The 25,547-nt window shown below is 40.4% G+C and overlaps 1 protein-coding gene and 2 non-coding genes across 3 annotated transcripts in view; all 3 read right to left on the reverse strand.

The window, feature by feature from the left end:
• The window catches only part of UBAP2 (ubiquitin associated protein 2), a 112,145-nt gene that overhangs the window by 10,676 nt on the left and 75,922 nt on the right, over positions 1-25,547 (reverse strand). The window contains 10 exon segments of the mRNA XM_049625108.1: positions 595-664; positions 1,834-2,017; positions 4,162-4,201; positions 8,449-8,662; positions 10,050-10,219; positions 10,820-11,094; positions 14,427-14,640; positions 17,985-18,174; positions 20,499-20,566; positions 25,441-25,496. Of these exon segments, the coding sequence (XP_049481065.1) occupies positions 595-664; positions 1,834-2,017; positions 4,162-4,201; positions 8,449-8,662; positions 10,050-10,219; positions 10,820-11,094; positions 14,427-14,640; positions 17,985-18,174; positions 20,499-20,566; positions 25,441-25,496 (1,481 nt within the window).
• Positions 2,642-2,724, reverse strand: LOC125928169 (small nucleolar RNA SNORD121A). The gene has a single exon (XR_007459583.1). It is a non-coding gene; the product is annotated as a small nucleolar RNA SNORD121A (small nucleolar RNA).
• Positions 17,784-17,866, reverse strand: LOC125928166 (small nucleolar RNA SNORD121A). The gene has a single exon (XR_007459580.1). It is a non-coding gene; the product is annotated as a small nucleolar RNA SNORD121A (small nucleolar RNA).

Below are 25,547 nucleotides of genomic sequence, written 5' to 3' on the forward strand. Positions count from 1 at the left end.
AGAGAGACAGAGAGAGAGAGATGTGCCAAAAGATGGCTAGTCCTCACATAAGCTCTTTTTCCTCTAAGCATTCTCTCTACAATGGCATTTACAAAGTAACAGAAGGTTATCTAGAACAATGCTCTTGATTCAACGTGACTTTTGGTGGAGTCCAAGCTGAAGTTAGCAATGAGCCTACTTTCCTTGCAATGAGCCTTTTTCCTCAAAAAAGTCTGCAAATACCTCAACATGACCAATCCCAGACTAGGTCCAAAAGTCTCCCCTAACAAACAGGAAGCTCAGTAAATGCTCAGGAACAAATCCACCCCAAGAGCCCTGCCCATCACAGATCAGCTCTGGAGAAGCAAATCCTTCATGGAAGTCCCAATTTAGGAATCAAGATGTTCTCTGTGGTGCTTAAGAAAAGCAACAGCTCAAACCACATACCTAGATTGAGATAACACACCTGAGGAATTTGAGGTTATTTCAGACATTCAAAACACACATATTAAAACCCCACCTGCAAGTGACTAAACTCCAATCACCACGTGACTAAGCTCTGCGCTCGAGTTCACTGAGCAGGGAAGGCAATGAGGGAGCCCAGAGGACACTTACTGTGTGTGACGTGCTGGAGGAGAGTGCCGCGTGTGCAGAGGAGAGGCTGCTCTGATGGCTGGAGAGGGAACTAGAAGACAAAACAGAGCACCACATGTCTACCACACTGAGTCAACCCACAGGAGAGGCCCACATGTCCAGGTGGGCCAGATATTAAGCTTGCCCCATCCCTTTCCAAGGGTAGCCCCAGCTTCACATCCCTCATTCCTCATCACCTTGGGGACCAGAACAGGTTTTCTGATGTTTAGAAATGATCTAAAGGGTCATTCACCATGAGGATCTGGGACACCCTGGCCTGGGAAGCCTTCAGGGACAACTTCAGTCAACTAAAATCATTTGCGCTTTACACCGTAAAAAGTTAGAACAGGAGTCACTGCCAGTCATGGAGACACCCATTTAAACTGTGTGCAAGGAAAGAAAGTTCCTATGTTCAACCCCACGTGACAGAGCCAGAGCCTGACTTCCCATCAAATCCAGAATTCAAACCACCTGGCTAAAGAGGGAAAGAGGCATACTCCAAAGATATAGGATGAGGACCAAACAAAACCCATTCTCCTACACCCTATTCTAGTAATTGAATCTCTGAAGGCACAACAGGAGCAAATAAAAGACCTGCTCAGAAACCAAACATCATTCCCGGGGAACCTGGGTGGCTGAGTCGGTTGGGCATCTGACTTTAGCTCAGGTCATGATCTCACAGCTTGCAAGTTCGAGCGCCACGTTGGGCTCTGTGCTGATGGCTCAGAGTCTGGAGCCTGCTTTGGATTCTGTGTCTCGCCCTCTCTCTGCCCCCTCTCCTGCTTGCACGCATGCGCACGCATGCTCTCTCTCTCTCTCAAAAATAAACATTTAAAAAATTTAAAAAACAAAAACAAACAAACAAAAAACATCATTCTCACTTCACATCACTGTGACTCGAGCCCAGAGTGGGAAAGGCCAGGCCAGGTTCAGGGCACACTCCTGAGAGGTGGAGGAAAAGTAGCAGCAGCAACACCCTAGCTCCACCATTCCCAGGGACCCCAGTGCTCTGTGACAGCAGGGGCATTACATGTTGTGACACAGCTGCTGATACTTCTGAGATAGTGCCCAGCCAAAATGAATGAGCTAAAGCATTATTACAAAAGGCCAGGACATCATGCTAGAGGCAACAGGAGTTTTGTTCGTTGGAAGAGCTTTCTATAAGGGTTCAGGACTTCGCACCATTGTGCCTCTCACTGTGAGCTCGTATTTTCCCCATACCTGCTAAGTTGAGAGAGGGGGCTGCTGGACAGGTCACCAGGCTGGGACATGGAGGGCAAAGTGGCAGTGTGCTGGGATGCAGAGGGTAGAAGCGTAGTGCAGGAAGTGGTGCTGGGCAGTGAGCCCACAGATGGGAGGGCAGAGGGAGGGTCCGTTGTCTTTGGAGCTGGAACGGATGAAGTAGCTGTAAGAAACATATCGGTTTAGCTCCAGAACCATTTGTAAGTATGTACAATATGTTCAATATCTTGTGACAGGTCAGGGTCGGTTTGAGACACATACAAAGTTACATTCCCCAGGGAAAATGCCCAAACATTTTCTGTCAGATATAACTAATAAAAATGACATGTGAAGGTAAGACGAACAGGATTTGGCAGAGAATAGGAAATGACAGCTTTACAATCATCAACTAGCCTATGCCATGGATATACTTCTCCTAACTAAAGGAACCTGACCCAGAGTTGCACCCACAAAGAGCAACAGGCTAGGAGGCAAATTTTTCTGAAAAGGCTCAACAAAGGATGATGGTACAAATCTGGTAGGCAAGACCATCAAAAGGTTAGGTTTTTGCTTGTATCAGGCTGACTTGTGAAAGCTCATAGCCAATTGAGGGCACATGGGGGTTGAGAGCCCAGGGTACATATACTGTGGAGAGTTACATATGCCTAAAATCCACCGTCCAACACCCACATTCACATGCATAGTGAGCATTTCCGTAAACAAACAAACAAACAAACAAACCAAACCCTCAGAGCACATAAAGGAGCTTATTAGGCTTCCAGAAGATCATAAATGTGATCCATCCTAGCTGTAGAAAGACTCAGTTTTAGTTCTATCCACACATACAACTCAGATATGTGCTTGGAAATAAAGCATCATTGTCTTTCCCAGTTAGGAAGGAAAAGCAATCTTGACCCATCTGCAGAACTCCCTGGGAGCCTGAGGGAAAACATGCTAGTCTCTCAAAAAGACAATTTGAAAACACAACAGTAGCAACAGGGTCAACACAGAACATGACCCATACTTAAGAGTGGTCCTTACAATCTTGAGACTTGCTTTTGACTGACGGTCTATTCCAAACAGGACACCTGTTACAGAAGCCAGATAAAAGCACCACAGATGTCCCTGACCCAAAACTCAGACCTTGTAAGTTACCTACGTAGATCGTAGGTCACATTATAACAAGTTCACAAGAAGCCTCTGAAAGAATGGCAGTGGAGAGACAGATGGAGATAAAAACCTATCTAAAATGCATGCTATGTTTTCCAGACATTTCATATCTCATGATTTTATTCATAATCTCTAAATCATAATTGGGGCGCCTGGCTGGCTCAGTTGGTAGAGTGTGCAACTCTTGATCTCAGGGTTGTGGGTACGAAGCCTCATCTCCAGATGATCTAGGACACCTTGATATGTTCTCAATCTCAAGCCTGCAGAGAGGAAACTTGCCACCAAGGTTTGTGAAATGAGAATGTCCTCTGACATCCCAAGTTCTCAGAGCTACCAATGTACCTCCAAACAGTTCCGGCAGCCCAGCAATATCAAAACCAACTCTGGGTAATCACATGTGTCATTTCAATTCCAACTGAGGCCCCCTCTTGGACTGAAAAAAATCCCATGTCCACATTCCAAAAATCCTAAATAAAAGGAAAGTCTTTCTGGCTTCTATAATGGATACCCATTTGTGTTACTGAAAAATGAATGAAAATCATCATAACCAATCACAGATAAGCCAAGAGCACCTAACAGGGATTTACCTGGAACCATCATCTCCAGCGAACACTGAGCTTACTAGAATTAATAGAATCTTATCCCCATTTTTTCCCAAGTGTTTACAGAGAGCATCATTTTATCTCTCTTCTGCACAACAGTTCATCGAATCCAGAAGGCAAAGAGCATGCCTTTCCTGAACTAGCACACCAATTTCTGCTTTAAAAGTCCTTTACAGTATTGGAATGAGAGCCCTCTGACTACACCGGAACCTGTGCCTCTAAGCAAAGCATCTTTTAAATCCATGCTACACTCTACACTTGGGGTGTGGTCTGACTAGAACAGAATTATATGAGACTATCAATTCCTTCTTGCTGTAGCTAACATTTCTCATAATACCATCAGCAACAATCTACTCACAGGAATCTCTAGCTGAACTTGTAAACCCTACCAAAGAAATGATGCCAACAGATAAGAAGTAGCTATCAGAAAAATGCAAAAGGATTAGTTTTGCAGAATTAGTCACTAGCCTATTGTTTTCCCTATCATATTAGCAGCTATACTCTTTTCGTTTGATTTCCACCACACAAAATGAGAATAGTCAGCTTCTATACTTACTGTCTATAGTCTGCTGACTTCGACCACCACCATGTCCATTCTATAAGGAAGAGAAAAGAAAGTAAGCATACCACAAAATCAAATGATAACCTAGCTGACTTTCTATTGGGATTTAGTCAGAAATACATGAATTATAGATTGATCAAGAAATGATGTGGGGCACTGGGGTGGCTCAGTGGATTAAGCATCCAATTCTTAACTTCGGCTCAAGTCATGATCTCACAGTCCATGACAGTAAGCCTGCATCAGGCTCTACACTGCCTGCTTGGGATTCTCTCCCTCTCTCTCTGCTCCCCCCACCAAAATAAATAAAAACCATTACGGGGGGGGGGGGATGGCTTGTTTTATTTTGTTTCTTAATAAAAGGAGAGGTAATTAACACATTCTTTAAAAATCCTAAGGAGCTGACATTTTTGAAAAACAGACTGGGTATTTAGGGAAGTAACAAGACAGACTCTAATCACAGGAAGCAAAGAAGCTGTCCTAAAAATTATTAAGCAGTACAAAGAACTCGGGAACTTATACTGAAATCACCACATCTTTGTATCTCACATGGTCTCCTCAGTACCACTCAGGCAAGAAAAAAAGTTTCCAAATTAAATGGAAAATAGTTCTCAAATAAAATGAGATGTTACTGTGAAACATGGCTTTTCTTAACTGGGTAGGGCAACAGCAGGTTAGCAGAGTGTGGTAGTACCAAAAAGAGCGGAATCTGAAAACAATTAGTTTGCATTAACCATAAGGCATTTCATTGGAAACTAGACACACAAAAGGAGGTATCCTCACAAGGAAAATTTCCACAGATTGACCAAAGCATACGGTGAATGATAGTGGGGCCTACAAGGCCCAGACACTATCCCTGGATGGGAAAAGGAAGCTGACAGAGATTTCCTTCTTACAAATGTAAAAACTTAAACTAAAGAAAAAAGACAAGCCTTTAGATGTTGCTTCTGCATTTAACCCAAATCCTGTTGTGTTATTGATAATATGTTTTTTCCTTTTTTTTAAACATTTTTTAAAGTTTATTTATTTTGAGAGAGAGACAGAAAGAGAGAAAGAGGGAACATGTGCACATGCATGGGGGAGGGGCAGAGAGAGAAAGAGAGAGCAAGAAAATATCAAGCAGACTCCACACTGCCAGCAGGGAGCTCGATGCAGGGCTCAAACCCAAGAACGGTGAGATCATGACCTGAGCTGAAAACAAGAGTTGGATGTTCGACTGAGCCACCCAGATGTCCCTAACATGTTTTTTTCCTCAAAAAAATTTTTTGAGATTATTTACAAGAAATGTAGACAATAAAAGAGTAGAACTTGTTCAAGGAGGGGAAAAAATGAGTTAAAATAGAAGACTGAAGTCAGGAAAAAGAAAATACAATACACCTTACCAGTATATATACAGATAGGTTAGAAAGCAATCACAATTGTACTCTCTGCCTCTCTTAAACTAGAGTTCACTATGCACTAGGGGCACCTGGGTGGCTCAGTCAAGCATCCAACTCTTGATTTCAGCTCAGGTAAAGATCCCAGGGTCATGGGAACGAGGCCCACCCTGGGCTCCACGCTAAGCATGGAGCCTGCTTAAGATTCTCTTTCTCTTTCTGCCTCTCCCCCATTTATGCATGCTCTCTCTCTCTTAAAACAAAATAAAAATTTTAAAAACATATATGCACTAAATTCATACACATGATACCAAGCATGTACCGCAAAACAGTACAAATGGTGACAAAGAAATGTTCTCAAAACCACACCATACAGAAAGAATAAAAAGGGGGAATAGAAAAGAACAGCCATCAGACCTTAGGAGTATTTTATTCCACCTTGAAAATCACGCATAGACAATGGGGGCACCTGGGTGGCTTGGTGGGTTAAGCATCAGACTCTACTGATTTCAGCTCAGATGATGATCTCACAGTCATGAGATGGAGCCTTGTGTAAGGCTCCCACCAGGCATGGAGACTAAGATTCTCTCTCTCTCTCTCTCTCTCTCTCTCTCTCTCTCTCCCTGAGCCCTTCCCCAACTAGTACTCTCTCCCTCTCTCAAAAAAACAATGGACAAACTGATTTAACACAGAAGCCACATTATTTGGGGTGGAGGTAATTCTAGGCAGAAGAATGGTGGGAATAAAAGTAAAGAAGTGCCAAATGGTCATGAGAGATCAAAAGTCTGCAGGGTCTTAGTTCAACTAGTCAAGCAAGGAATGAGGTGGGTAATGATCTGAGCAAGCAGCATACCAGGTGAAATTAGAGCTGGAATTCAGAAGTCGAGCAGACAATAGGGATTTAAGCTTAGACAGCACAGAGTCTGATTTCTCTTTTGGAAATTATACCAATACTATACAAGGAAATGTTCAGCAATAAAGGGAATATTCTATATGCACATGTGCATGTTCCTATATTATAGCCACTATAGATACTGAACATTTAAAATTTGGTTAGGGGGCACCTGGGTGGCTTAGCTGGTTAAGCATCTGACTCTTGGTTTTGGTTCAGGTCATGATCTCACTGTTTTGTGAGTTTGAGCCCCGTGTCTGGCTCCGTGCTGACAGTGGGGAGCCTGCTTGAGATTCTCTGCTCCCTCTCTCTCTCCCTCCCCACTTGCACCCTCTCTCTGTCTCTCTTAAGTTATAAGTTATAACTTAAGTTATAAATAAACTTAAATAAACTTAAATAAATTAAACTAAACTAAAATTTGGTTGGTATGTCTGAGGAGCTAAAATTCTGTTTACTTAAATGAACTACTGCATGTGGCACGCCTGGGTGGCCCAGTCAGTTGTGTGTCTGGCTCTTGGTTTCGGTTCACGGTTTGTGGGTTAGAGCCCCAAGTCAGGCTCTGCACTGTGCAGGTGCAGACCCTGCTTAGGATTCTATCTCTGCCCCTCACCGACGCTCCCTTGTGCTCTCAAGATAAATACATAAATTTTAATAGATAAAATAAACTACTACATGTGGTTGGTTGTTACCATATTGGAAAATACAAGAATAAACCTCTTGTTAAAGATGATAGATCAGAGTATATGGCTTATAAAAAATATGTAAACCCAGTAAGGGTTTTTCACCCAGGTGAAAAAATGATAACAAAATTCTGTAGACTAGAAAGCATAGACAGAATGGGAACTGACTTAGTTCACATGGTAAAGCCAAATCCAAAGGTAGTGTTAGGCAAATCCAGAAAATAAGGCAACTAAATCAAAGAGCCATACCAAGCAACCCAGTATTTATCTGCACCAGATAACTTTGAAAGTGGGAGTGGAGGTACAGCTAAATGTAGAAGGATTTGTTTAAAGACTGCACAGACCAGATCCCTTCCCCTCTCTCTCCATTTGCACAGCAAGGTAACTGCCCCCTCCCACCTTCTCTCTTAGGCCCTAAACATCATCAAAAGGGTTAACACATGGTCAGATGTAGTGTTAACGAAAATGATTAAGTTAACACAGACAAAACAAGTATTCTGACAATAGACTTCTCTTTCCGCTAGGCTCTTAAAGACACTGACAGATAGACATAGGCCCTATAGGGAAGTGACAAGAAGAGTATCTGGAGAATCTAAACAAGCTCAACAGAACAGGCCAAAGGAGCTGACAAAGGAGGTGTCCACACGGGGGGTGTGTCCACCCGCCCCCACCCCCCCCCAAAGAAATGGCCTACCCATGCTGTTCCACATCAAAGCCCACATTCCACTATCTACCCCACAAGCCAAAGCCCATAGTTAACCTTTTAGTGTCAAGTAGGCAGCCTGCAATCACCAGACATTTAAGGAAAACATCTAACATAAAAAGAAGGAAAACAAAGAAAGGGAGGGAAAAAAATTCCTATGTTGAGATGTACAATATATCCTGAGAGTCTTAGAAGGAAACTTAAGAAAATGAACCCAAATTTCTGCTACGCCAATTCAACTATTTCCCTTATTTTCATGTTCTTGTCCACTCTTTGAAGTAGCTCTAGTAATGTTTGAACACTTTTGCCTTACAGGAAACTAAAATGTTACAAGTAAGACTAGAGTACCCCCACCCCCACCCCATCCAAAATACTATGAACTTGGAATATACCCTTATGCTTTCTGTATACTAAGTTTCTGAGGTCCATTCACACATTCCTGTGCATGGGTACCTGAAAAGCAGATTTCACACCAGATGCCCACTATTAGAAAACTCAACACACTACAAGAATTGTATTCAAAAGGTTAACTAATTTCTTAAAGAAAATGTCATCTAAAACCCTCATTTCCCAAACTAAACATGGACCTCTAAATAGGATTTTGTACAAGAAGAAGCTTGAAAGACCAATTACCGTGACGGTTCCTGGAGCTGACTCCGATGGACTCACAGAGCTTTGGTATGCAATTCTGTTATGCACAGAACTCTGGTCATAGGAGGAAGACGTTGTTACTGGACTAGTGGAGCTCAGCGATGAGCTGGTCAGACTGGAGGAGGTAATGACTGAAGTTGTATAGGTGGAGTTCTGTACTGCACTGGTCATTGGTAGAGAGGTATTCAAAGAATCACTAGAGAATAAAAAGATTTTGACATAAATTTATGTCGTATTACATGGTTTCATTGAGTAGAACTATTTCATCACTTTACTGTCATACTATAAACAAACATGTCTGTACCTACACATTTACACTACCACATTCTTTAACTGTATTAAAGATGCAAGTTTAAAACACCCCTCCTTTCCAAATCAGACCCACCATTTTTTAAATGTTTATTTATTTTGAAAGAGGGGGCAGGGGGACAGAGAGAGGGGGAAAAAGAGAATCCCAAGCAGGCTTGGCACTGTCAGAGCAGAGCCTGATGAGGGACTAAATCTCAAGAAATGTGAGATCATGACCTGAGCCGAAAATCAAGAGCCAGATGCTCAACTAACTGAGCCACCCAGGCGCCGCAGACCCACCTAATTTAAATGACAGGCAGAAGAACATTTTAAAGAATCCTTAAGAATCTTTAAGGAATCCAGATGTCTGGGACCATTTGTAGAAAGAGAACCCAAACAAACATCAGGTTTTAGCACTAGAGAGCAGAAAAATTAATAAAATCTAAAATCAGGGATTCTCTACTTATAAAACGAATATTCAATTGAAGAAAAATAAGAGTTGGCAAAGATATACAAGAATTGCATCCCTCAAGGAGCCTGGGTGGCTCAGTTGGTTAAGCATCCGAATATAGCTCAGGTCATGATCTCGCGATTGGCTGGTTCAAGCCACATGTCAGGTACTGTGCTGACGACTCAGATTCTGTCTCCCTCTCTCTCTCTCTCTGTCCGTCCCCCATTCACTCTGTCTCTCAAAAATAAATAAACATTGGGAAAAAAATTTTTTTTTAATATTGCATCCCTCATAGATTATTGGTAGGAACGTAAAATGCTGCAGCCACATGAAAGAAGTTTGCTGGTTCTTCAAATAGGTAATATAAGGGTTACCATATGACCTAGCAATTATTAGGTCTAAATCCAAAAGAACTAAAGGAGACAAATCTGTAAATGAATGTCCATTGCAGCATGATTCCTAATAGCCGAAAAGTGGAAACAATCCAAATGTCCGTCAACTAATGAATGGATAGACAAAATGTGATCTGCACAATGAAATACTATTCAGAAATAAAATGCACACATGAGACAACATAAATGATCCTTGTTATATGAAGTATCTGGAATAGGCATATCCGGAGACAGATGATTAGTTGCCAAAGGGAAAGGGGAGGGAGAAACTGGGAGTGACTGCTAACAGGCACAAGGTTCTTTGTAGGGTTATGGAAGAAAAGTTCTGCAATTAGGTACTAACAATGGCTGTACAAACCCAGCACCACATGGTGTATTGCCTCCAACAGGTGATCTCTTAGACTTCATTACTTTGCCAACAAAGGACTTAATCCGGAGAAGAAGTTGTGTACCTTAATGACTTTGAATACAAGCTGATGGGAATCTGGTTACTATTTTCACTGCTTGCAGCTGATCCAAATTCAGAGAGAGAAGGTTCTGATCCAAATTCCAAGGCGCCAAACTGAACGTTTAATCCTGTGACATCTGCTGAACCAGGCATTTCCACTGCAGAAGCTGGGATCTGAAAAAGCAGAGCCATCACGTCAGGAACAGAGATTCCAAGTCCCAGAGGCCTGTAATACAGCTAGTGAGTACTGGCTTCCCAAAGCACTACAGGCACACTTGAGGAACATGGGGTGAGAAGCCCAGTAGTAGGAAAAAGGAACAGAATGTTGCAAAAAACAAAGACAAGAGAAAAAAGAGAAAAGAAAAATTAAAAGTTAACAGCAGAATGATCAATGCCACTAACTGCTTCTTACAGCAAAGGCCGAAGAAAGGGGGAGTTGGTGGTGGGTGAGCGGAGGAAGAGAGCGGGCCTCCTCTGAAAGCATTATCTGGTCAAAGAACCACTTATTCTCTATCTATGGGACACAGCTAAATACACAAGACCAGCAAATTCTCTGAGCCAGGTCCAGTACTTTGAATTAACAGTCTCTATCTCTAACAAAAAGCCATTCCCTCTAATATTAGCCCAGGCACTCAGAAATAGCCAATTCTCATAAAGCAGGAAGCTATGTGCATGACAAAAAATACGATGTCTGAGGCTTACTAACCCAGCCCTTGAGCTAAATGTTAAATTATATCCACTGTTGGGATTGTGACTTCTGGATGGAGAACACACCTTAGAAGCTGGGGGTATCCGCCGCTTCGGTAGTTTGACGTGTTTAGGCTGTGGCTGGTGGGCAGTCACAGCAATGTTTTCTACAGTCATGCTGGGAAGCTGCAGAAGTTTGTTCACAGTGGAGGTACTGTCCCTGGGTGTTGACTCTCGCAGTTTTACCTGGGAAGGAAAGGACTCCAACCCAGGAGGAGGAACAGCAACGGGCTGAGTGTGGTGCTGCTGTCGCTGGCTCAGTTGACTAAGAACCGGGGATGGTTCAGGTTGAGATTTGAAGTCTATTAAATATGTGAAGGGGGAGGGAAAGAAAGTAAGCAACAATCAATTATTTAGGCACACGAGCTTAAGAGCTCCCTCTTCCACCATGACTGAGAAAGAAAGGTTGTAGTTATCACTGGTTTCTCCCAACAACCATCTAGCTGAATCCCCTAAGTGGGGGGTGTGTGATATATTATAGCTAGCATATGATAAAAGAAAAGGATGACTGTATGGGCTTATAGATAAATTCTTATGCAGACAGGAGATGTAGTTTATGTTAAGTTATACTGGTTGAAAAGTGGATAAGAAAAGCAAGGAGTTGCTACACACATCTGGCCTTTAGCTAATAGCAAATTATATTTTGTTGCTTTATGAATTTTGTAACTAAATTGTTAAAAATTATTTTCCAGTAACTAATATGTGATATCACAAAATCCAGAAAGCAAAAAAAAAGCGTATATGTTAACATAAATCACCCTTCCAACACTATCTGCAGATTCAGTCTACAAAGGCAGACACTGCACCCAGGTATATGAGTATCTTCAGAGACACTGTTTCAAAATACAAACGTATACAGACACACACACACACATACATTATATACAGTTTCCTCACAAACCATTTAGTTTTCAGAAACTGTTCCACATTAATGTGTGAAGAGCTACTTCATTTTTGTGGCCACATAGTAATCCAGTGTACATAGGCATCAAGTTTTAAAACCAGTACTATATTAAAGGGCTTTTAGATTTCCCAACTCTTGCTATGAAAAACAATGCTGTAATGCACGGTTTTTTATGTAAGACAGTTTGCTCAAGTGCAAGTATACCTGTAGAAAAGAGTTATTGGTTCAAAGAACAACTCTTCATTTTGACAAATACTTCAAGATTCTTTTCCTAATTTGAATAATGGAAAATAGCATAAAAGATGCAAATAAAAATAAGTTGGATGAAGCATCATTTCATACACTCCAATATACCTTGCCTATGAACTCTGACCATACCTTGTTGACCATTTTTTTACTTTGTTGTTCATCTCCTTGATTTTTATTTTTATTTTTTTTAATTTTTTTTTTCAACGTTTTTTATTTTTGGGACAGAGAGAGACAGAGCATGAACGGGGGAGGGGCAGAGAGAGAGGGAGACACAGAATCGGAAACAGGCTCCAGGCTCCGAGCCATCAGCCCAGAGCCTGACGCGGGGCTCGAACTCACAGACCGCGAGATCGTGACCTGGCTGAAGTCGGACGCTTAACCGACTGCGCCACCCAGGCGCCCCTCCTTGATTTTTAGTTACTCTTTTTTTTTAATGTTTAGAGACAGAGAGAGACAGAGCATGAGTGGGGAAGGGGCAGAGAGAGGGAGACACAGAATCTAAAGCAGGCTCCAGGCTCTGAGCTGTCAGCACAGAGCCCGACGCGGGGCTTGAACTCACAAACTGCGAGATCATGACCTGAGCTGAAGACAGACGCTCAACTGACGGAGCCACCCAGGCACCCCTTTAGTTACTCTTTTCTATAAGGAAGTTACCCTTTATCTACATGATTTTCAAGTCATATACGATAGAAGTTGGTAATTTTTTTCAGCAAAGAACCAGGTAGTAAATATTTTAGGCTGTGAAGGCCATCTGTTAGCAACTACTCAACTCTCCCTCTATAGACTGCAAGTAGTGCTAAGACAACACATAATGGGCGCCTGGGTGGCTCAGCTGGTTAAGCATCAGAATCTTGATTTCGGCTCAGGTCATGATATTGTGGTTCATGATTTCAAGCCCCACATCAGGCTTTGCACTGACAGCGTGAAGCCTGCTTTGAATTCTCTGTCTCCCTCTCTCTCTGTGCTCCCCTGCTCGTGTGTGCGTGCGCGCCCTCTCTCAAAAATAAACATTAAAAAAAAAAAAACATGATGAGTGGTAATGGCTGTGTTCCAATAAAACCGTATTTGCAAAAAGAGGTGACAAATCTAGTTGAAGGTTTGCCAACCCATGACTTAATGTATTTCCATCTTAGATAAATCTATTTTTGGACTTTATATTAGAGGCATGTAGGAAAAAGACAGGATTTATAAGGAACATGGGAATAGCATGTGCAAATCTAAAAACCCTTATCACCCACTGCAGTGGGTCTGCAGAAAAAGATTAACACAGCACTATAGCTGCCATCAAAAATGCCACCTTGTTTAACTGGCTCTTGGCTAGTGTCTGGGAACATAGACTTTTGATATGTTCCAGGCAAAGGCTGCCAGCATTCTTAACAGTTAAAAGTGACTCTGTGCCTTTAATGTTTGTACAATGTGGTTTATAGCATACAGTTACTTTCCTTCTGGGAATGTGGACTTTTAGTATGTATTCAGCAGACGGTAAAAAACTTTGGGCAATGAGGCTCTAATGAATAGATACGCCTCATTTTGAAGCCTGGTGGACATCATTTCAAACATGGGAGTGGTCTCAAGTACTTCCATTACAAAGAACTATTTCTTTGAGTAGAGAAATGTACTTCTATCTCTTTGAATAAGTCCTAAACATAAACCTGCCCAGGAAACCAACCCTATGGTTAATACAATCCTCTGCTGTTCCTTAATGCAGTGTGGCATGCATATGTTAATAGGAAATGGGTGTTTTAACATCACAAAGTCTACAGCAGTATAGATTAGAAATTATCAAACTTACACATGGTGCCTTTATGTTACAAACCACTGACAGTAAGCCTGGCACAAATCATGATAGATACATACGAATGTTAGAATGAGAAAGCAATCCATAGGGTGTGATTTAAAATGTTGTCCAGGGGTGCCTGGGTAGCGGTGTCTGTTAAGTGTCTGACTCTTGATCTCGGTTCAGGTCCATGATCTCAGAGTTCGTGAGTTTGAGCCCCGCACTGACTCTGCACTTATGGCACAGAGCCTGCTTAGGATTCTGTCTCTCCTTCTCTCTGCCCCTCCCCTGCTTGTTGTTCGCTTGTGCTGTCTCTCTCAAAATAAATAAACATTAAAAAAAAAATTTTTTTTAACATTGTCCACATCCCTGACTTGGTCCCCACCCTACTGTAATACAGCTTAGAAAATTCTGTTTCGGCCTTTACTTACAAAGTGTTGTTTCCATATATTTGCATGGCTTTCCCATGCTTTTGCACATCTCTTCAAAGTATGTTCTAATATTACTTCTACCACTACTACTACTAACTAAATACAGATATTTACACAATACAAAGCTAACGGAATTAATTCAGAAATGCTATAGAAATTCTACTAAATAGTACCTCTGGATAAATTCCACATTAGCGTTACAAGTCAACACACTCTGCTAATGTTCAGCATGTCCTCACTAGGGGCAAACCACCACAGAACATGTATACTTACCAAAATGACTAAGGACTGAGGACTGGGAAGTTGAGGACTTGAGGTCCCAAGAAGTAGTAGTTGTGGGGGGACTTGTACTATTCTGTTGTGAACTTGGGGTAGTGGTAAACTGGCCCAAACTTGGAGCTTTCAATTGGTCCAAAATCTGGGAGCTGGTGATGTTTGCCATTTTGGAAGGTGCAAGCTCTCCAAATCCTGAACCAAGGACAGACGACTTTAAAGAGAAAGAAAAAGAAAAACCTTCAGCAATACAAATCTATCCCAGAGTTAAAACATACCAAGTATTTTCACAAGGATTTTAAAATCTATAACCCAGAACATGGAATCAACAAGACTCACCTGAGCAAATACTACAGGAAAATATTACCAAAAAAGATCTGATTAAATCCAAGAATCAGTCCTGATTCTGATGAGAGGTTAAAGGAAGAGGACTATTTTCCCTGGATTTTAGGATAAAAGTGATGTCACAAGTTCACAAACAAAATAGTTTTCTAAAGAGAAATATCATGAATTAAATGACAAAGACAAGCTAGAGAAATAAAAATATAGTACTTTCTCAAAATATGGAACAACAATAATCATCTTTAAGTTTGGTCACAGAAAGGCTCAGCCATGTAATCCTACAATATTAAATGCAGTTTGCAGTACCTGTCTAAAAAGTTAATATTCTAAAATCAGACAATGATTTACACATAAAGTATCTGTGTACTGGACAGATACCCTGGACACCGCTGTGCTTATTTCGAGCTATTTTGATGACTAAGAACACCAAAAATGCTCCACAAGTATACAAAAGAAAATGTTACACCTCCCCCATCTATCCTGTCAGGTCACATACCAAGATCCAAAGAGAATGATATATGTAAAAGACCACTTTATAACCACTTTCTAACACTGTACACAAAAATAAACTCAAAGTGGGTTAAAGACCTAAATATGAGACCTGAAACCATAAAAATCCGAGAAGAGAACAAAAACAATAATTTCTTTGACATCAGCCATAGCAACATTTTTTAGATACATCTCCTAAGGCAAGGGAAACCAAAGCAAAAATAAACTATTGGGAAAATATCCAAGGAGAATGAGACCCTAGGACTAGTGAACACAACAGCAGATCAACTTCATTTTTACCTATCAAGATCATTCAGTTTCTGAAAAAGATAAGTTGTCAAAAAATAGCTTTTCAAGGGGTGTCTGTGTGGCTCAGTCCAACTCTTGATTTTGTCATGATCTCATGGTTTGTGCAAGCCCCTCATTGGGCTCTGCACTGACACATGGAGCCTGTTTGGGATTCTCTCTCCCCTCTCTGTGCCATCTATGCTCTGAGCGCTCGCTCTCAAGCCCCCCTCCCCAAGAAAAACCTTTCAAAACCATTTAAAAGGTCACAAATAGAAATGACTTACATTCTCTTAAGAGATCAGATGTAGAAAGCTGAAATAATTGTTTCTGTTAACAATATCCAAAGGCATGGAGTATCCCAGTTGTTCTAAGGAAGACCAAATTCTCCAATTTGAGTAAAACATTTAAGTTGTAGGGAGTTACTGCACATCACACAATCTACTAACATTATTTATCACTACTTTAGAATCCTTGCTATTTCATGCTGCCAAAACACCTGTCTTATGTGGCTACAAATCCAAAAACCCAGTTCAAGCCCACTTGTTCAGTAAAGGCTTCCAGAATGATGCTTTTGTTCTTCCTCTTTTCCTACCTAATTTCTATCCTGTGTTAGTCAATACTATCAAATGCAGTTTCTGTGTGTTTTACAACATAATGAAATCACTGAGTCAAGGACTAGCACCTTGCTTCAGGTTAACATTTAGCACAGGACTTCTCAATTTCACCTACACTTCAATAGATGGGGGCTTTAAAAATGTGTATTGATACACAAGTATGCCTGCACTCACATATACACAAATACACACAAATGCCCAACTCGCAATCCCAAGATTCTGACTTATTTGGTTTGTGCAGACTCTGGCATTATTTTATTATCCTTACTACTGTTGTTATTTACTGAAGTTCCCCAGTGATTATGAAAGTACAGTAGGTTGAGCACCACTCCTCTAATATGCTAAACATTACTTGTTCCAGTTTCTCAAGGTATTGTTCATTACAAAAGGCAACACACCTGAAGGCACTGTTAAAAAAGAAACACAACAAAACAAAAAACACATGTCCTAAAAAGAAAAAAAAACAAAATAATAAAACAAACAAAACTCATGTCCTACCTATGCTCTGAGTGGCCTGGCTAAGATTCCAACAGTTCGCATAGACATTACATCAGCAGACCAGTAGCAGATAGAAAGACATCGGAGGAAGAAAGGACAGGGATGGTTCACCTCAAACCATGAGGGTACTGGGGCACCTAGCTTGCTCAGTTGGTGAAGCATACAGCTCTTGATCTTGGGGTTATAAATTCGAGCCCATATTGGGGATAGAGATTACTTAAAATAAAATCTTTATAAAAAAAAAAGAAAAACTTGAGACCCCCTCAAAATAGAGATAGCATCATGCCTTGGGCTGTCCCACTTCAAGCACTCACATTCTCTCGTACACAATCATCAGTGGTACTAAAAATGCCAAATTCTCAAGCCAGTTATACATGACATAACGTGGCTGTGCAGAGTAGAACACCACAATGAAAAGTTTACATATTAAATTCTCCATTTTATGAAGTGGTGCAGCAAATGATTTTTGAGTCAAGTAGGAGAGAAAGATTATTATCATATTTATAAATTCTGTTTCTCAACCATGGATTTCAGGTAAAACACAACAAAGAATGAACAAAAATAATTACCACTAGTGAAAGCTGTGGATCTGTATTTGGAGGTGTTCCAACTGAGAACACCTCACTGCCAACTGAGCAGTACCTACAGTTAGGGCCTTCAGTTCACCATTATTCTGCAACTACATTCTTTGGTTATCTTCATATCCTTCACTAACAGTTCCTGAAGTCCTTTCTGATAGGAGCTAAATTCTCATAGGAAGTTAAAGTCAGATATGCAAGCGGCAGATGACCCTTATTTTAAGGAAAACACATCCACATTAAAAGGGCTTCTGCTACAAAGTGAAGTTTTATGAAAAGATACACTAATTTTATGAATAACAATTAAAAATGCAAAAAATAAAAGCCTTCCTAGACTTAGAAAGAACTGTTTTAGCATGATTTTAGCAAGCCAATACTGACAAACATTTGCATTTTATTACACTGGAAAACAAATGAAAATTTTAATGTCTTAAGTACAGACTTTCAAAGAAAATACAAGAAAAAAATTATTAATAAGAAGGATGCCTCAGTGATTAAGACTTAAAAGATTTCAACTAATCATAAAGAAGCATTTTTTAAAAATCATTGTCCAGGAAACTCAGAGTAGTTGAATTCCACATGGAATCATCAGATATGTGCTTGGAAAGTATCACATCATTGTTTTCTGGACTGAGATCGTCTAAATATTTTTGTATTTAGAAAATAATTATCAGGCATGTGTCATTCTAGAATACATTTGTTCATGGGTACAGTCCTTCAAATCCCATACTAAAATAAAAGTGAGTTACCAGACTCTGAGGAGAATAGGAGTTGACAGCAGTGGAGCTGCCAGTCCCTGGTGCCATCTGATTGTTGTGCTGAGAATTTGTGAAGACAAGGGCTTGGCCAAAGCCCTGTTGTTGGGAAGTTTCAAAGGAGTTGACTTCTGAGGCTTGACTGGGAGGAACAGGCTTCTGGAGCAAGGCTACCAGATCAATGCTAAGCAGACAAAAAGCAAATGAGGAATGAGTCAAAAGCACATCTTACCAACAATGAATTTGAGAAGTGTATCAATATAAAGTAAATTCATGTTAAAAATAATCTAAGTGAGGTGATCTCAGGGTCATAAGTCAAGCCCCACGCTGAATGCAGAGATTATTTAAATAAATAAAGTTTTTAAAAAGTTATAATTTAAGTGAGGAAAACTTTTGGAAACTGTAGTTTAAAGGAGCCAAAAGAACAGCATCAATGACCAAAAAAAAAAAAAAAAAAAAGCATATGAAGCCACAGAGACTAAAGCAGGGCTTTGCAGAGAAGAGAAATGAAAAGGTGCATTGAGGTAGTTCCACAGAAATAGCACAATAACAACTCATTTGAAAACCTGGAGCAATTGAGTAAACAGTATTCTGAAGTTTGGCTCATTTTCTTTAGAATACTTTGCCCCATTCATTACTTGGAACCAGTGTCTCTTCAACTTGCCTCAAAGAGGGTGAATCTCTATTTTGAGGGATTGAGAACCACAGCCATAGTAGACAATCCAAACAGTCATAAATATTTCTACGTTCTACGGTATAAGATATTTAAGCTTATATAAATCTCCAATAATTTTCTCTCTTAAACATTCAGGGGGGAAAACACAGTAACAAATCCTCTCTAGAACACTTGTAATGTCCCCAGAAAAACAGATATTCCAACTTAAAACTTACGGCCTGAAAACCTAAAAGCCTGAGGAAGAAATGATCTTCAAGATATATACAACCTGACATGTGAGTGAACTAGCTACTAACTCCTCCACAGAAACTGCAAGGTGCTCAGAATTTACTAACAAGGTAATTTGCTCCCTTAAACCATTTCAAAGGCCAGTTCCCACTCAGTTCTCCTGTCTGAAACGCTCACCATGCCAGTGAGGCAGATTCTGGAAGGTCAAATAATTCAAGGCCCACTACTATCTAATAAAGATCAAAGTTCCTAGGCCTGTATTCCTCTCCTTATGCACTACCCACACTTACTCTCCTGTAACCAGGTTAAAGTACCAGACTAGTATTTTGGATCCCCAGGTGATGTTATACTTATGATATCCTAACTCCAAGGATATAAATACAGGGTAGTTATATTACATATAACCCATCTCAAAAGATGCATTATCTCTCACACACACACACACACACACACACACACACACACACACACAATACAGCAAGTTCTATTCCAAAAAGTTGGTAAGATGTATTAATATAGTATAGCACTGTCTATTAACTAACCATTAAATAAGTATATTTCTTTTCTTTTTTTCTTTAAATTCCCTCCCATGCCCAACTGTGACCTCTGAACCCATCCTTTCCTCTGCTTCAGTGAATAGAGAAGGGGCTTCATATATTTTTTAATGTTTATTTATTTTTAGGAGTGGGAGGGAGGGAGGGAGGGAGGGAGGGAGAGAGAGAGAGAGAGAGAGAGAGAATATCCCAAGCAGGCTCTGTACTGTCAGTGCAGATCCTGGACACAGAGATCAGTCTAACCAACCGTGAGGTCATGACCCAAGCCGTTATCAAGTATTGGAGGTTTTTGTTGTTGTTGTTTTTCTTAAATAAAAATGATCCTGGGGCACCTGAGTGGCTGAAGTCGGTTGAGCGTCCAACTCTTGTTTTCAGCTCAAGTCATGATCCCAAGGTCATAAGATTGAGCCCCATGTCAGGCTGCATGCTGACAGTGCAGAGAGCCTGCTTAGGAGTCTCTCTCTTCATCTCTCTCTGCCCCTTCCCGGCTTGCTCTCTCTCCTTCTAAAAATGAATAAACATTTGAAGAACAAGAAGAGAGGGGAGGGGGAGGAGGGAGGGGAAGAGGGGAAGGGGAGAAGGGAGAAGGGGAAAGGGGAGGAGAGGAGAGGAAAGAAATAGAAGAGCCCACATAAAATGAGAAATTTGTATTAGTATGAGAATGCCTAAATAAATGGTATTACACACAGAAAACCAAAGGTATTTTGTATTAAGTTTATCTGTCAAACAATATACTGCATTTACCAAAGTAAAAAAGAACCACCATAAATAGGCTTAATACAATCTCTACCACAAATGATAACAAATCACACACATAATTGCTATTTTAATTCATTAGTGGATACAACTAAGTAGATAATGATGTAGGCTATGTCAGTTCACAAGGAAGGTTAAGGATAAAACAAATTCTCAGAAGAAAATAGTAAAAACAGGAAGAGATTCAAGAAAAGGAAAAAACAGAAAGAGACCTGAGAACCAAAACAAATTTCTGGAGTAAGAAATTTAAATTATGCTTTGAATAACAAACAAAAGGGGACAAAAAGTGTTTACCTTTGCCCAGGTGTGACATGATTCTCTGCTGGAACAGCTGAGGCAGTGAAGACTTTTGTTTCAGAAAGCTGTATGGAAACGAATAAAAAAATACTTTGCTCTTATTTTACATAACATAAAACCCAAAATGTATCCAATTTCTGACAATTTTGGGGCGCCTGGGTGGCTCGTCGGTTAAGCGTCTGACTTTGGCTCAGGTCATGATCTCACAGTTCTTGAGTTCAAGCTCCACGTCAGGCTCTGTGCTGACAGCTCAGACAGAGCTGGTAGCCTGCTTTAGATTGTGTTTCCCTCTCTCTCTGCCCCACCCCCTCTCATAATGTCTCTGTTTCTCAAAAAAGTAAATAAAAATGATAAAATAAAATTTTAATAAAATTTCTGACAATTTTTAGTCACCAGTACTCTCATTACACTTCACCCAAAAAGTGGTCTAAAACAGAAGAAATACACAAGTGATCATAACAATTTCGTTAGGGGGAAGGTAATTTTTAAATTGACAAACCCGAAAAAAGGACTTCACATCAGAGAAACAATGAAGTCAGACCAGGGTTCAAGTCCTAGTCACGCTGTTCTATTTGACATTATACAAAATGAAAACACCAGTAAAACCACCACAAATGCCAAAAGTTTGAAAGAGCAAAAAACTGATGTTTCTTCTTCCCCCAAACAGATGGTTTTAGTATTTCATTTATTAGTAATCTGTATTTCTTTTTTATTAAGTCATAGGTTTCCTTGTTTTTATAAAAACAACTTTATTGGGGGTATATCACATCCAATAAGCTGCAAATATCCAAAGCAAATAACTGGGTTTTGTCATATTTATATGCCCATGAAATCATCACAAAATCATGACAATGAACATATTTATTACCCTAAAAGTTTGCTCCTGTCCCTGTGTAATCAATCCCTCCCACCACTCACCTTAGTCCCCAGGAAACCACCAATGTGTTTTCTTTGACTACAGATTAGGGTTCTATTTTCTAGAATTTTAAAATATGCAATCTTGGGGTACCTGGATGGATCAGCCTATTGACCATCTGACTCTTGATCCCAGATCAGGTCAAGATCTCACGGTTCGTGAGACCAAACCCCACATCAGGCTCTGTGTTGAAAGCATGGAGCCTGCTTGGGATTGTCTACCTCTCTCTGCCCTTTTCCCACTCTTGCTCTTACTCTCTCAAAATAAATAAACTTTAAAAATAAATAAGGGGCGCCTGGGTGGCTCAGTCATTTAAGCGTCTGACTTCTGCTCAGGTCATGATCTCACAGTTTTTGAGTTCAAGCCCTGCGTCCAGCTCTGTGCTGACAGCTGAGATTTGGATTCTGTCTCCTTCTCTCTCTGCACCTCCCTACTTGGGTTCTGTCTCTCAAAAATAAATTAAAATGTTAAATAAATAAATAAGCAAACAATCTTTTTGTCTAACTTTTTTCATTGAACATAATTATTTTCAATTCATGCGTATCGTTTAAATGCCATTTGAAGTTTTGCGGGATTTTTTTTTTTTTTTTTTCCAGAGAGAGAAGATGGGAGGGGCAGAGAGAGAGACAGAGAGACAGAGAGAATGAATCTCAAGTAGTCTGTACACTGACAGTGCAGAGCCCAATGTGGGGCTAAAACCCATGAACCCTGAGATCACCTGAGCCCAAATCAAGAGTCGGATACTTAACCAACTGAGCCACTGAGGCACCCTCCACCTTTTGATGTTTTAAGGCACCCAGAATAAAATTTTTTGAAACCTTAACTGACATTGAAAGGTAGGCTCTTTCACATTTTCAAAGTGGGGCATGAGTGTTTAAAGGCTGAAAAGTTGATATAATGAGATAATGTAACTGCAGGAAATATTTCTCAAAGACTTTTATAATACATATTAACTCTAAATGTCTCAGAACTCTGAAATACTGGATAAAAATCAGATTGCCCTCACAAATTAAAACTATGATAGGGGCAGAGCAGGCAGTAGGTGTTCACTTTCTAGAAAAACAAATAAAAAGTGCTGAATAGATTACTGCTTGAACAAGAAGAGCTTACACCCTATTTCAAGGTAGTATCTTGAAGAGTACCAAGGAATCTATTTTTGCCTCAACTCTATCTACCATGTAAGATTCTGTAAGACACAGAGAAAAGCAATAAAGGAATAACTCTGTGAAATGCAATGACAGAGAAGATCTAAAGCCATAAATATTTTAGTTCAAATCAAATTAGAACCACCATTAATCACTAACATCCTATCTGACCCTGGCAGAAAACAGAAAATTAAATTCTTTCCTCCCTCTTTTTTTAAAAAAAAGGACTTGACTGGCTGTCAGTAAAACATGTGACTTTTGATCTTGAGGTCATGAGTTCAAGCATCATGTTCGGTGTAGAGGTTACTTTAAAATAAAAATACTATCTTTGTGCGCATCTGTCTGGCTCAGTGAGTTAAGCATCCAACTCTTGGTTTCACCTCAGGTCATGACTGACACTGCAGCAGCCCGCTGGGAGCACAGAGCCTGCTGGGGATTTTGTCTCCCTCTCTCTGCCCCTCACCTGCTCATTCTCTGTATCTCTCTCTCAAAAATAAATAAACATTTAAATAAAATAAAATAGTTTAAAGAAAGTATTATGTAAAATGGAAGCATTCTCAGATTTCAAAAGACACAAGCCGTAATTTAATATTTAGGAAAAGAAAAAGACTAGAAGGAAATATGTAAAAATTATTTAAAGTGGATGCGGCTTTGAGCCCCATGCTGGGCAAAGCTTACTTAAAAGAAAATTTTAAAAAGGAGAAGGAAGGGAAAGGTTAATAATTCAAGTAATTTTAGATTGGCACCTTAGATTACTCATGTTTCAATAACCATTATTTTTTTTTTAATAGAGAGAGAGAGAGAGAGCGAGAGAGAGAGAGAGAGAGAGAGAGCGCGCGCGCACAAACGAGCATGAGCAGGGGAGGGGCAAAGAGAGGGAGACACATAATCTGAAGCAGGCTCCAGGCTTCTGTCAGCACACAACCTGACAAGGGCAAGCCCACGAACCATGAGATCATGAGCTGAACCAACTCAATGAGCCACACAGGCACCCGTTTTTTTAATTTTTTAGATCGGTATCAAGCCCCGTGTGGAGCTCTGTGCTGATAGCACAGAGCAGGCTTGGGATTCTCTTTCTCTGACCGCCTCCCTGCCGCCCTGCCAAAATAATATAAGTAAACTCTTTAAATAAATAAATAAATAAATAAATAAATAAATAAATATCAATAAATAAAATTTTAAAGATATACTTGTGAGTACAGAATGTTAAGACAGGGAAAAATAATCTCAACAATTTCAAAGACTGGGTCACTTTATATTAAAGATCGATACTTATAGGGCCTTTACTCTCCATCATGATGTCTGCTCTACCAGTCTATCACATACATACATGTTCTGGACCTTGAGGGTCAAACAGAAAAATGATATAAAATATGGTATAGGGCTATTAGTTCAGTTACATTTTTTAAAATTAAATCTTTTTTTATCAAAGAGCATGTTATGCTGAGCCCAGAGTTATAGATCAACACTGAGAAGCTAGTGTAGTACACTCGAAAATGGTTATCAAATAAATGAATATAAAAAGCTAGTCTAGTTTTAAGAAGAAGGGGTTGGGCCTAGAACCAGAATCAGTTAATTTCAACTGTGACCAAAACACTATCTCCTTTAATTAAAATGTTATAAAAAATAAACATTCACAGGCCAGGGCAATAGTTATCAGAACAAAACAGGGGCTCCTGGGTGGTTAAGCGTCTGACTTTGGCTCAGGTCATGATCTCACAGCTCCTGAGTTCAAGCTCTGCATTGGGTTCTGTGCTGACAGCTCAGACCTGGAGCCTGCTTTGGATTCTGTGTCTCCCTCTCTCTCTGCTCCTCCTTTGTTCATGCTCGGTCTCTGTTTCTCTCTCAAAAATAAATGAACATTAAAAAAATTTAAAAACAGGGGTGCCTGGGTGGCTCACTTGGTTAAGCATCCAACTTCGGCTCAGGTCATGATCTCACCGTCCATGAGTTCGAGCCCCGCGTCGGGCTCTGTGATGACAGCTCGGAGCCTGGAGCCTACTTCAGATTCTGTGTCTCCCTCTCTCTGACCCTCCCCCTGTTCATGCTCTGTCGCTCTCTGTCTCAAAAATAAACACTGGGGCGCCTGGGTGGCTCAGTCGGTTGGGCGTTCGACTTCAGCTCAGGTCACGATCTCGCAGTCCGTGAGTTCGAGCCCCACATCGGGCTCTGGGCTGATGGCTCAGAGCCTGGAGCCTGCTTTAGATTCTGTGTCTCCCTCTCTCTCTGCCCCTCCCCCATTCATGCTGTGTCTCTCTCTGCCTCAAAAATAAATGAACATTAAAAAAAAAATTTTTTTTTAAAAATAAACATTAAAAAAAATTTTTTTTAACATTTAAAAACAAAAGATAAGCTAAAAAATGATTTTTAGGCCTACTTAACACCTGATCTTTTTTTTTTTAAGTTTATGTTTTAGTAATCTCTACACCCAATATGGGGACCGAACTCATGACCCCCAGTTCAAGAGTCCCATGTTCTTCAGACTGAGCCAGTCAGGCACCCCCAACACCTTGTCAATTTTTGTTAGTCAGTCTGTCTGTCTGTCTATCTATCTATCTATCTATCTATCTATCTATCTATCTGCAGGGCAGGCAGGTGAACATGAGCAGGGGAGGGGCAGAGTGAGAGAGGCAGAGAGAGAATTCCCAGCAGGCTCCTCACTGTCAGCACAGAGCCCTACAGCAGGACTGGATCTCACAAACCATGAGATCATGACCTGAATCAAAACCAAATTTCTTAAAAATCTTAAAAACACGATAATCACATGTCTGAAAAAGAGCCATGGGCAACTACAAGATGTTTCCAGCTTTTTCAAAGAATGCATGCCCTTACCAGAAAACAAGAGGAAGACAGATCTAATCTGATGCTAAATACTTACATCTTCAGTCCAGTCGTCTGTTGTCCACTCTTCCACCGAATTCTTCCAGGCCCCTGCTGACAATAATCATAGTTTACATCACAAAGTCAAATATCATCTCACTCCAA

Source organism: Panthera uncia, chromosome D4 (genome assembly GCF_023721935.1).
Source record: "Panthera uncia isolate 11264 chromosome D4, Puncia_PCG_1.0, whole genome shotgun sequence".
Lineage (NCBI taxonomy): Eukaryota > Metazoa > Chordata > Mammalia > Carnivora > Felidae > Panthera > Panthera uncia.